Source organism: Poecilia latipinna, unplaced genomic scaffold (genome assembly GCF_001443285.1).
Source record: "Poecilia latipinna isolate Pla-1442-1.1 unplaced genomic scaffold, P_latipinna-1.0 Scaffold960, whole genome shotgun sequence".
NCBI lineage: Eukaryota > Metazoa > Chordata > Actinopteri > Cyprinodontiformes > Poeciliidae > Poecilia > Poecilia latipinna.
Genome location: NW_015113576.1, coordinates 177,014 through 189,066, shown reverse-complemented (window position 1 = coordinate 189,066; position 12,053 = coordinate 177,014). Strand labels below are relative to the sequence as shown.

General features: G+C 41.1%; 1 protein-coding gene and 1 long non-coding RNA gene across 3 annotated transcripts; one reads left to right on the top strand and one right to left on the bottom strand.

Moving 5' to 3' along the window:
* The first annotated feature begins 990 nt into the window (after positions 1–990).
* Positions 991–11,168, top strand: cacng6b (calcium channel, voltage-dependent, gamma subunit 6b). Of its 2 annotated transcripts, none has more exons than XM_015049822.1 (5): positions 991–1,097; positions 4,878–5,584; positions 8,293–8,367; positions 9,999–10,136; positions 10,592–11,168. In XM_015049822.1, exons 2-5 carry the CDS (start codon positions 5,218–5,220, stop codon positions 10,810–10,812), a joined length of 801 nt encoding a protein of 266 aa, XP_014905308.1. In that variant the 5' UTR covers positions 991–1,097; positions 4,878–5,217; the 3' UTR covers positions 10,813–11,168. The 2 variants fall into 2 exon arrangements, with proteins under 2 accessions (XP_014905308.1, XP_014905307.1); XM_015049821.1 differs by having other exon boundaries at positions 997–1,097; positions 4,875–5,584.
* LOC106958084 (uncharacterized) lies at positions 7,591–8,339 on the bottom strand. Its single transcript, XR_001427085.1, has 2 exons — positions 8,249–8,339; positions 7,591–8,133 (listed from the first exon to the last, which is right to left on the bottom strand). It is a non-coding gene; the product is annotated as an uncharacterized LOC106958084 (long non-coding RNA).
* Positions 11,169–12,053: the final 885 nt, after the last annotated feature.

Below are 12,053 nucleotides of genomic sequence, written 5' to 3'. Positions count from 1 at the left end.
TTTTTAACTAAGGAACAAATTATGTTTGTGAGATGGAAATATTTTCAAAAATTTGAAAACAATTGCTTTATGGCATCTGTGAGGCAGAACTAAAGTGGGCAGGGGAGCAGAGTCTCTGGAGATGAAAGGTCAAAACTCAGAGGTGTGTGTCATTTCGGGGGGTTTGATAGTTTGGGACGAGGCAGGTGTTTCTTTCGCTGTCACAGCCTGCAGCTTGTTTCGTCCTTTTTCTCCGATTTTGTCCCGTTCTGTTTTTTTTTTCTGTGCCCGACTCACTTTCGGTTTGCATCCTTTCTCAATCCCAACCCCCATCCCTCAGCGCTCACTGGCTGCCGGGTTTGGCCTCTCTCTCTCTGACTCTGTGTGTGCCACGTATGTAACCTAAACTGGGGAACAGCCGAGCAGGACGGGGCTACGAGGAAACCTTTGCAGGACGTCAAACTCACAGGATTTGGTGTCTAATTTGGGTTAGCTGTTGCCACACCAGCCTGAGATGTTTCTTTAGCATGTTTTAAACTCATCTCATCTCCCACGTTTTTTTTTTTTTTTTTTTCTCTCCAGTTGCATTTTTCCTGGATGTGCCTCTCTGTTTCCATGTCAGTGTGCTGTGTAGCTGGCCGTCTCATATAAACACAGGCTCCTCCCTCACCCTGACTTAATGTCATTAACAGGTGGCTGTCAAAAATAGACACACACACACACACACACACACACACACTGACAGTAGGGCGGTCACAGGCATGTTTTCACCCACGCTGGCAGAACCTTCAGCATGACAGCAGACCACCCTGCAGCACCTATCCTCCCTGATTTAAAATTTCAAACATGTATGGAGCACGAACAGGGTGCCTTTCAGACCGAACATGAGCTGCAAGCACAGTTGGTGGGCCAAAACAGCAGTGACACATCAGTAGTGCGAACCAACCAGGCTGCAGCTCCAACCCCAACTTACACCCACTTTCCATAACTCCTCTGTACCTCCCTCCCTTCACTTCCTCCCCCTCTCCCCCTTTCACTACCTCTCCCATCACCACTCTGCCCCTCTATTAGGTTTCAGGCGCCTCTTCCTCCTGAACTGAACAACACGCACCAAACAGGTCAGATTTATTCTTCTTTTCACTCACACGCCTTAGCCTGATGTCACTCTGCGGCGGCCACGCATCACACAGATGGCGGCGGAGAGAGAATTCCTGATTTTCACAACAAAATCTGCACGTGTCTGCACAAGCTTGTCCTCTGCGCAACTTGCTGTAGAAGTAAATGTAGCAGAGCTGCAGCAAAACTAATCTTCTGCACTTTGAATGGGAGAAATGCCAGTTCCAAAGCGAGTATTTGTTTGCATCGCTTGCATTTGGAACAGCCTGGACGGTATCTGTGGTAACGTGATCGAGGTTTGTAACTCTACCTCCACTAACTTGGCTGTCAGTAGCTGTAGTCTAGAGATTCTCTATTACTGCTGGTGTTGAAAATGGGCTCTGATTGTTAAAGGTCTTTGCTTCTGCCTTGCTTACGTCCAACTGCAAACTTTTTGTTTAAACTCAAGTTTGTAGAATGGTGTCAAATATATGAAACATAAATAAAAAAAACATAATTTAAGCCCCAAGTGGAAATAGTACAAATATGTTTACATTAGGAAGAAAAAAATTGCTATAGTTTTTTTTTTAAGCGGAACATCTAATTTTTGTTTAATCAAATAAATCAAATATAATATAAATAAGCAAAAGCAAAACATTTGTATGGCAGCCGTACCCAGATTTTTACATATGCTTTTTTACAACCTTAAATCAGACTAAGCTTTTCCTGTTTTACCTCACTTTCTTCAAATATTGGGATGTTTAAAAATAATAATAATAAGATAATCATGCCTTAAACATTTTGGGAAAGAGATGTCATGGCTGTGTGAGCTTCTAATTAATTCACAATACCTGAGTTATAAAAGGCACACCTGTAGATGAATTGTCAGACAAAACATCAAACACAGTGACATCACAGAAAACTCAAAAGACAGCAGTAAACATTTTAGGATATGATATTTGGAGCTCCACAGGTCCATTTCAGTATCCAGAAGCCTGAAGAAACCACATTCATCTGTTCAAACAGTCACCATGGGAATGTCTAGTTGTCTCACTGCTCTGACAGGAGACATCGTCTGTGTCCCAGAGATTAAAGTGTTTGAGTTTGTAACGTACATGTCAAACTCAGAATAAAAGCTAAATCTTATAAAAAATGCTGTCTGCGACTAGTAAGAGTGCGTCATTGTCCAGTAGAACAAGTGCCGTACTAAAATAGGCTGAGTGGACTCTCAGAAGGGCCGAGGACATGTACCGACATGAAGACGCCGTTACCCCAAGCGCAACGTGAAAACCCAGTTCATAGTTTACCAATACACCCAAGGACAAAGACCTTAAGTTTTAGAAACAAGTCCTTTAGACGAAAACTTAACTTTTTGGACATAATGAACATTGCTGCATTTGGAGGAAAAAGTGGAGTCTGTAAACACCATCCATTCTGTAAATTATGAAGGTGGCAGTATAATACTGCAGAGGGAGGGTTGCTGCACTTCACAGAATCCATGAGAAAAGCTATACAGAAAATTACATAAATGCAAATAAAATTCCATCAAACTATTATAAGAAGCTCAATCCAAGTTAAAGACAGTGGAAAACGTAATTTCTATTAAATAGTCAGAAAATCTATGTACACTTCTGACTGAAAAGTTCTTTTAAAAATGCTTGTTTTGTTGTTGTTTAGCGTATGTCAATAATCCAAACGGGAAAAGTTTGTTTGATTAATGTGAAATAGTGGGGGGAAATATATTTTATCCTTTGATAATGTATGTTAATGTCTTGTTTAAGCTGTATGTCAAACTACAAATTGTAGACTGCTTCAAAAAAGCCATGTGCTTCTTTAGTAATAACAAAATAGCATTGTCTAAATGATTAAGAAATAGAGTTTTTACAATGCTAAAATGAGATTTAAAAGAAAATCTGGCCTGATGTTTGTTGTCAGGTAGTTCAGATTTGTTCAGCTCTGACATCAAATTAAAATTTGATTAACATCAAATTAAAAAAAAAAAAGATCCATTCTTTGATGAATGCAAACTGTTTCTCAGTTTAAACCTGGTTCTGTTTTTTTTTTAAGCAAAAGTATATATTTTTTATACAAAAACATTCTGTTTGATTTTCAATTTACACAGTTGCCCAACAGATTTGCAGGTTAGCGCTCAGTGACATGTTGATATTGCTGTTTATGTACTTCAGAAATTCATTTTGTGGTTATTCAAGCTCTTATTGTTGTGAAAACCGCCTGTTATGACCAACGAGTCAGGCTTCAGAAGATGGTTGTCATGAAAATAATGATTTAAAAAATGATTTGAAGGTTTGTATATTAAAAAAAAAAAAAATCCCTCACAATGTCTGCACTCAGATTTTTTTATTATTATCATTTTTTAAAATTTTGCATGTGACAGATCATACTGTCATGATACTCCTGAATAACTGCACACGGAGGACTTTCGGTGAGAGGGTTCGCGTGTTGTGTTGACTATTTAAAACCGCTGATGGTGTCATGGCAAAGCTCTGAATTAAGTGATCCAACAACTGCGAACGAGGCCTGCTGGTGCTGGCCCCCTGCCTCCTCTCGGCGCACTGCTGGACGACACAGCCGAGTTAATTACTGCAGCCCCCTCTCTGTCAGAGGGCTCAGGCTTAAATTATCACCTCTAATGCACCCCTGCACATGGCAGCAACACTCTTGTGCCCTGTTGTTTGCATTGTTAACCACATTCGCTCGTATTAAGAAACAACTTAATGCCGTGCCCTGCAGAAGTATTCACACCCTTGAACTTTTATAAGTTGCATCATGTGAATGCCACAGGCTTTAATGTTTTATAACTAAAGTGAAAGAAAGTGACTGGTTCAAAATCTGGAAAGTTATTCAAACTGAATCTTTATTGTTTGCTTTTATGTATGATTTTGTTTATTGCTTTATTACACTACGCTCAATGAAGTCAAACTCAAACCACCTTGAACATACAGCACAGTCAAAGTTCAGACCTGAATCCATGTTAAGACGTGAAAACCGGTTTTCACACACGTTCATCAAATCTAACTCAACTTGAACTACTTTACAAACCCTCTTTTTGTGCAACATTGGTAGAAAAACACACCAGAAGACTTGCAGCTGGAATCATAGCTATAGGTGATCCTACAAATTCATAACTCTGGAGGGCCGAATAAAAATGCATGCCACACTTGTCAGATTTTTACTTGTGAAAATACTTTTAAAAAAAAAACATGAACGCTGTAACTTCCTTTTTAGTTATTTTCTACGTTGTGTTTAAATATTATGCAAACTCAGTAAGATACAGACACGTTTATGTTACAGTGACAAAATGTGAAAAAGCTCTAGGTCAAGACCCTGTACGCTAGTTCTGGTGTTTTACATCTCGAAGACATTTGGAGCACAAAGCAGGTTGTGGGGTATTTGTAGCAACCCTTCGTCCCCTCAGATCAAAGCGGATCTGTCTCTGAGCTGCAGACAGCGTACCTGCGCAGGGAGAAGCTCTGCTGGGGAAACAAAGATGGGTGGTCCCAGTCATCTCTTCTCACCTTGACACGACGCAAACCCACCCTGCTAGCTCCTCCACAGCCATTGTTTCTTCATCTGAAGCAGAATCTGCCTCCGAGAGGAACGCCATCTGCTTTATCTGCTGTTGGCTGAGAGCATGTCATATGGCTTTTAGGGAGGGAATATTATAGAGGCTGATAAAGCTGGTGGAAATTAAATATTATGCTGGTGATGAAAGGATTTTGCTCTGGTGAAGCATATGCTTGGCTGCTCTTTCATCTTTGTGTTTTATTTCTGTGTTTCAGAAGATTGGACAAAGGGAAAAAAAAAACCCACGCAGACTGGCTCTCCTGGTCCTTCTGTGTTTCATCCCATCGTATTGTTACCTTAGCGCATCCGCCCCCAACATCACTGCAGATCTATTCATAGCTCCTTGTGTCTAATTTCAGCATCCAGCCCACTTTTTTTTTTTTTTTACTAAATTTCTCACAGTTTTTGCTCAATTCACTCATCCAGAAACGCACAGCTGTGTCACACAGTCATTACAGAGTTACAACCATCCGTCTCGCACCCACTTCATACCGAATCCCTCATTTGTTCCTCTCGTCTTTTTCCTGTGATCTCTGCTGCTCCTCGTCTCTGGCCAGCATGTGGTCCAACTTCTTTGTCCATCAGGAAGAGGAGGGCCGCATGGGGGTCGCAGGGGGCGGTCAGGGCGGGGGTCTGGCCGGAATGAAGGGCTTTAGAGGAGGACAAAGAAGGACCAACAAGATGAGTGACAGCCAGGAGGGTAAGATCAAGCTGGTCTTTTTTGTGGCGATCGTTGGGGTGACCCTGACGGTGCTGGGCATGGGAACAGAGTTCTGGGTAGAGCTGGCCCAGCCGAAGAATTACAGCGGCAACCAGACCTGCCAGATGGCCCACTACGGCCTGTGGAAGGGCTGCATCCGCACCCTGTTGGTGGCCGACATCGACCCGGAGAGGACGAGCTGCGGCCCTGCTGAGCTACCTGGAGGTGAGATCAATGGCTGCTCCAAAAAAGCCCAGTCCGAAAAAGGGATAAATTACAGACGTTGCTACCAACACCTAAATAGTCTTTTCTTAGATTTTAGACTTAATTTTTTGCAAGTTATCCAACATATTTCATTACAATTTGCTCTTTTTCTTTAGATTTCTGCCCTGCCTCCCTAGACAAAATGTATCTACGTCACCATATAGATAATGTGCATATTGAATCTTTAAAGACATGGGAACCTATCCAGTAAAATTACACAGCTGTTGTGGTATGTATTTCATTTTTCCTATCTAATCAAAACAGCACTAAGATAAAATAATGATTTTTTTTTTTTCAGTCGAATCTGACTGAAGCTTTATTGCTAAGAATGAGCAAAAATGAAAAGAGTCTAGATAATAAAAGCTGATAGAAACATACACATGGGAGCAGAATATCAGGGTACAGCCATATTTTCTAGATTTTCATTTGGAATAAATTTTTCACAATTATGCCCTGCTTGGTGTTGGTCTATATTGGTAAAATGTATCGATGTATGCTGCTGTCCAGGTATGAATATATTTACAAATCCCTGCATATAACCTGTCATGTCCTGTTGTACATTAGGTGATAAAGACCATAGGTTTCTTGTTTTGACAGACAACCGTGTTTACTGTAGTGACGGCTCCTTTCCAATAGCGCTTTATGCAACTTGACCGTGGCTGGGTTCTCCGGAGATTATCTGCACAATGACCTATTTCTGTCTGAAAGGTTAGCTTAGACGTGGAGAGAGGCATTTACTGAAAGACCTCCTGGACTCACTGACATGCTCAGAGAATTTCTCAAGAGAAAAGCAAATATTTTCCTCACAGACATCAAAATGAAGGAGTGTGTGATCCTTCTCAGCCAGCACCAGGGAAAATTGACTCTAGGGTGACGGACAGAAGGCTTCGACCATTAGCCTCAGATTCAGGAGGAGCGGTGTTGCTTTCCTCTTGGCCACGGAGCAGAGAGGACCAGATCTTTGCCTGCCCAGAGCTGCTGAGGTTGTCAAGGTAGTTTGGTTGTCCAGTCTAAAAACGTATCCTGTGGATCTGTAGAAGGCTTGTAGCTGTATTCCCTGAAATGTGTCTGCAGTCTTGGCACAAAGTTGAACTCTGGTGCTTCTTGTCCACAGTCCTGTTAATGATCCACAATGCTTTTAAAAATATATTCTAGAGATTGCTGAGACAAAGGGAGGACTCTTTGGAAAGTGAGTGCCTTGCTGTATTTGCCCCAAAACTAACATATCTGCCTTACAGATATTTCCTAACAAAGTATTGGAAGTACGATGGGGTTGCTTTGCTGCTGGAGTGATAAATTCTGGATAATCCAAACGGGTTGAGTTGTGCAGTAGGACCTCGAATTGAACCATGTGCTCCTCTGAATGGCTCAATGAAGGTTCAGAAGTGGCCTAATTAAAGTCTGGACTTAAATCCAGCTCATTGCCAGTATCTCAAGTACTTGGGAGCAACTAGGTTTTGCCACAGGGGTATGTTCTGGATCACCGGCTGTTTCTGGCCAGCAGGTCTGACTACAAGAAGGTTTGTCGACGTGTGTGAGAAGCCAGCATGCTCCTGACAATCTCCTTCTCACATCCCTCCACAGTTGGCCCACGCTGCCTGTCACAGATGGCTGTGAGCTCATCACATTTGTAGAAAAACAACTGTTTTCACCATCCTCTGCCTTTTCCCTCTCGTATCAATGTTTACGCGCCTCTGGCTGCCGTCCCGGCCTGCTGATGTTGCGTCTGTCATCTTAAGACCAGCAATCCATCTTCGTTGCCCGCTGGACCGAGAAAGTGACGGCTCAATAATTACAGTCTCAGCAGGGGTTGCGAGAGGGAAAAAAAAAACAAGCTGACTGTGGAAGCGTAATGTGTGACAGAATCAGCGGGCTGATAAATGCCGGATCAGTTTCAGAGCTTGTATGTGGGCTAAAGCCATGTTTGTGTGTGGAGGAACTGTATGTGTAGTCATCTTGGACATCTCTTTTTTTTCTGTGGGTTAAAATCATCACTATGCGCCTGTGAAGCCAAGTGGAATCTGACTACTTCACAGTTTTTGTCTAAATATAGAGAGTGGGAGGGGGGGGCAAGGAAGAGGGACAGACATACAGACAGACAGAGAGACAGAGAGAGAGAGAGAGAGAGAGAGAGTGTGTGTCTAATGCAGTATTAACCAACCCCTCTGTGTTTTCTCTCCCTCCTGACTTATCCTCCTCCCTTCACCTCCTTCTCCATCTGTGGCTCTCCTCTATCCTTGCCTTCATTCACCACCCCTCCATCTGCCTGAAACGCACTCCTCCATATTCGCTTATATCCCATCCTTTGAACTCTTCTTCTTGTTTTCTTTCCCTCTGCCGCCACACGTCTCCTTGTCACAATACGCACCATTCTCTCAGTCTTCCTCTCTTACTCCTCTCTGCTATTCATCCTAACGTTTTGCTGTCTCTCGCTGTCTCTGGCTGCACCTTATGTGCAGTGGTATGAGACGTATGTGTGTGTGTGCACGCAGAGGTGTGTGTGTGTGTGTCTGTTTTTTTTAAGCTCGACTCTTGGATATAAATAGGAATGATGCCTGGAAGGACAGAGTGCATGGATGCGTATAGTAGGCACATCAGAGGAGACCAGCAGCCATCCAGAGGAACATGTGTGTGTGTGTCTTTGTCTTATCTTCTGTTTGTACCCACAGAATCCAACTGCACCTACTTCAAGTTCTTCACCTCTGGGGAGAACGCAGTCATATTCAAGAAGACGACAAACAGAAGTGAGACATGTTTACCCTCTTTACTCCACCGCTGTCTAACGAACACACACCGGTTACACCTACCGTCCAATAAAGATGCCCACTGTGGTGCTCACAGAACCGTTTGTGTTAGCCCATTAATTTCCACAGCCACCCATTTTCCAAGGTAAAGCTATACGCTATCAGACTGATTAATGTGCTTACCATCGCGCTCAGGGAGCCACTTGTTTCAGTGCAGTTTCCAGATTAGCTTGCTGACACTTAAATCTTGTCTCACACCGAGCGTTGGTCATCTCTATCAGCAGCTAAAGTTGTGTTGCTAATGCTTAAAACCCCACTTTTCAAGAAGCTGTCATCTTTAAAAGGTGTAGATAAGCCTTGTAGCTGAAATCAGATATTTTCATGAACTGTATAAACTTTTTTTTTTAACTATATTAAATCACACTAAACATTTCCTGTTAAAAGGTTTTTAGAGAAGCGTTATTTTGTCCATCCAAATCAGAGGTCTATATTGGCGAACTGTGCCTTGAAACAGTTTTAGACAGCCCAGATTACCGTGTCGTTGCTTTCCAAGACTTCTGAACCTATAATTTGCAACAATTGCATCAAATTGAGGCGTGACAATTTTATTTTTATAGCACAAGAAGGCAATTCAAAGTGTTTTACACGAGGCAAGACCTCAAACACACTCCTTCCTCGTGTGACATCATGAGAAAATTAAAAGCCACCAATCACAATGTGAGGAAGAGAATTATTGTGGACCTCCACAAGTCTGGTTCATGCTTGAGCACCACTTCTAGATCCTTCACAGTATCTACAAAAATATTTGCATGTTTTGTATTTGATTCCCATCACTTTAAAAAAACGTCAAACTCAGATTTTTACTTCTAAGATAGCTGCTGTTAGAGTTATTCCTGAGACAAATAGAAAAACAATTAGCGAATGGTTTTGGGGGTTAAGTAAGTATCTCAACATCCTCCTTATTCACACTGTTTTTCTGTACGACTTTTTCTCCTTCAGTTTTCTAAGTTCATGGCAGTTTTGATACCGACGACTCATAACTACACCACACAACCTCACCTCAAAGAAAAAACATTTTTGATAATGTATAGTAAGTTCAGATAATATTATTATACATACACGTTCAACTAATAGCGCTATTATTATGCTGGTAAGCCAACTGGACGTCACAGAAATGAATTAGATTTGCACAATCTGTTGTGCTTGTGCTGAGAATTCATTTAAAAAAAAAAAACATACCAGGGGAAACTTAACACATGATGGACACGCATGTTCTCAGAGAAGAGAAAAAATATTCAAGTCCTTTCAAAAAAAAAAAAGTTTTAATCTTTAAAAGCAACAGAGATATTTTTGTGTTGCATCCAAACTGGGTGACGATTGGCTTGTAAAGTGACTCCTGAGTGTGATGGAAGCAGGAACACGAGTTTTAGGTTTAATTTGTTGTCGAATATTCCATAATAATGAGCAAATATGCAAGAATGAAAGATGTCTAGATTTACAGAGTGAACCATATGGTTGTTAATATTTTGTTAAACAGAAACTGGAGGGCATATTTGGAAAATCCTACTTTAAACTGAAAAGGTTTTTATGCAACTTTGCTTCCTAAATTTTCTGTCTTCTCCCTTTTACAGATTTGAACCTAGCAGCAGCCATCTTGGCTCTTTTGAGCCTGACCATGATGGTGATGGGCTCCATCTGTATCGCTATGTCGCTCAGCAAAGGAGTGCCCTTCTTTCTCAAACCAGCATCCTTCTGTTTCATCCTATCAGGTGACAGTCAAGATTCCCATGAAGGCTTATATATTTACAGAGTTCGACCCTTACATGCACTTTATTGTCTGTACGTGTACTTTATCTGCTGACAGGCTTTAGAACACCTTTTGAGGCTTTGGACACTTTTGCAGCCCCTTTCTTCTTATAAGCCTAAATAAAATGGGTGGAAAATGTTACTTTCTGAAGTCACCCAGTTAGTGAATGTCACCAGGCTCTTCTCAATCTATTCTTACTATAAATACAACAGAAAACATCAACGAACAGGACTAAATCTAAGTTGCAATTACACACTGCTTTGTGTTAGTTCAACACATAAATTACCAACAAAGTGCGATGAAGTCTGACTCAAAATGTGATAATCAAGGTGGCATAAACACCTTTGGAAGGCACAGTTTATTTTAGGCTGCAACCTTCACCTAATCCCCGTTTATCATGTGTTCCAACTTGTGCAGGTGTTCTGGTTCTCCTGTCGGTGCTGATTTTCCACCAGTCTGTACTGGCGCTGCTGTCCAGTGACCACTCCATACCTCTTCACCATGAGCTGTCTTGGTCTGTCGCCTGCGTCGGCTCAGCCGGAGCCATCCTCATCGTTGGAGGCGTCCTGTTCATCTTCCTCGCTCTCCCTTTTAGTCCCTGGCAAAAATGCTTTCCACACAAGGATAGCACCACCTAGCCCTTAAAATATGAATACTGCAAACGATATCCTCAGTATTTTTTTTTTTTTTTTTTTTTGAGGAAGCGAACACCAAATTCCAACAGCTGTGACTTTAAGCTTGCATTTTGGTCTGTAACTTGCCATAAAAGACACACTAGGTCTTAACTGAATTTGAGAAGAGGAATGAATGACACATAAAACACAGGAAGGCCTCTAGACTTAGGATTTTACAGTAAACTTTGTTATGTCAGTAATGTGTAGCGATGAAGATGAAACGACTCTTTTAGAATTAAAGCCGAATCACATATAAACCAATATGTCTTTGCATGCCAAGAGCTGTAAAACTGCAAATAAATATTCTATTTTTACTAATATGCTTTTCTGTTTTCTTTGTTTTGAGGTTTGTTTATATTTACCACAGCCGTCATAAGTACAGAAACAGAAAATAAACCATAGATCTAAATGATGAAATTATGAAGTTATGTTAGTTCATGACAATCATAACTTTTCTGAGATTTTCAAGACATTAGCCATAAAGTGAAATGCCAAAATCAGTTGGCTTTGTTGTTGATCTTTGGACGTTGTACAGACTTTTCCCTCCCGAGAGCCACCAGGCACAAAGTTTGACAAAACAAACAAAAACCTTTTCAAATTTTATGCAAAATGCAATAAACAACACAATTTCTGCTGATACATAAATTAAGAACTTCCTTATTTATTCCTACTTAAAAGACCCATAATTCCTTAGATCGAAGGTTAAAACATTGTAACTGCTATTTGAAGGAAACTGGCACATTTCAAACCTCAGATATTTCATTCAGTGATTCTGACTTTAAGAGAGAATATCGTGGTGAGACTTTAAGTGCTGCCTGAGGCCTTCAGAAAGGTTGTAGCAGCTTATGAATCTGATAAGGGGTTCAGAAAAGTCTCAAAATAATGTGAAATCAGGCCACTATCTTTAAAACTGCAAGTGGACAACAATCAGGAGAACTGCTTACAGGTACAGTTGTTCACCTCAAAAGCAGATCACAAGATTTAAAGATATGTCTCCAAAAGCCCTAAAATGTGAACAAAGGACCTCCAGCAGGCTATCGTTTTTGTTGACATGAAAATGCACATTTCTGCGATTAGAAAGAGACTACGCAAGTCTAACTTTGATGAAAGGTGTGCAAAACAAGAAAAAAAGGGATGAACGTAGACCAAGACCAGGATTTCTGGAATTATGTTGTTTCGGCAAAAGTATAAAAACTTGTATAATT

Excerpts from the sequence above, each read along its gene's own strand:
- cacng6b (XM_015049822.1), top strand. The coding sequence starts at position 5,218 with ATGTGGTCCAACTTCTTTGTCCATCAGGAAGAGGAGGGCCGCATGGGG. Across the intron at positions 5,585-8,292 it reads CCCTGCTGAGCTACCTGGAG|AATCCAACTGCACCTACTTC; the intron begins GTGAGATCAATG and ends TTGTACCCACAG. Across the intron at positions 8,368-9,998 it reads CAAGAAGACGACAAACAGAA|ATTTGAACCTAGCAGCAGCC; the intron begins GTGAGACATGTT and ends TCCCTTTTACAG.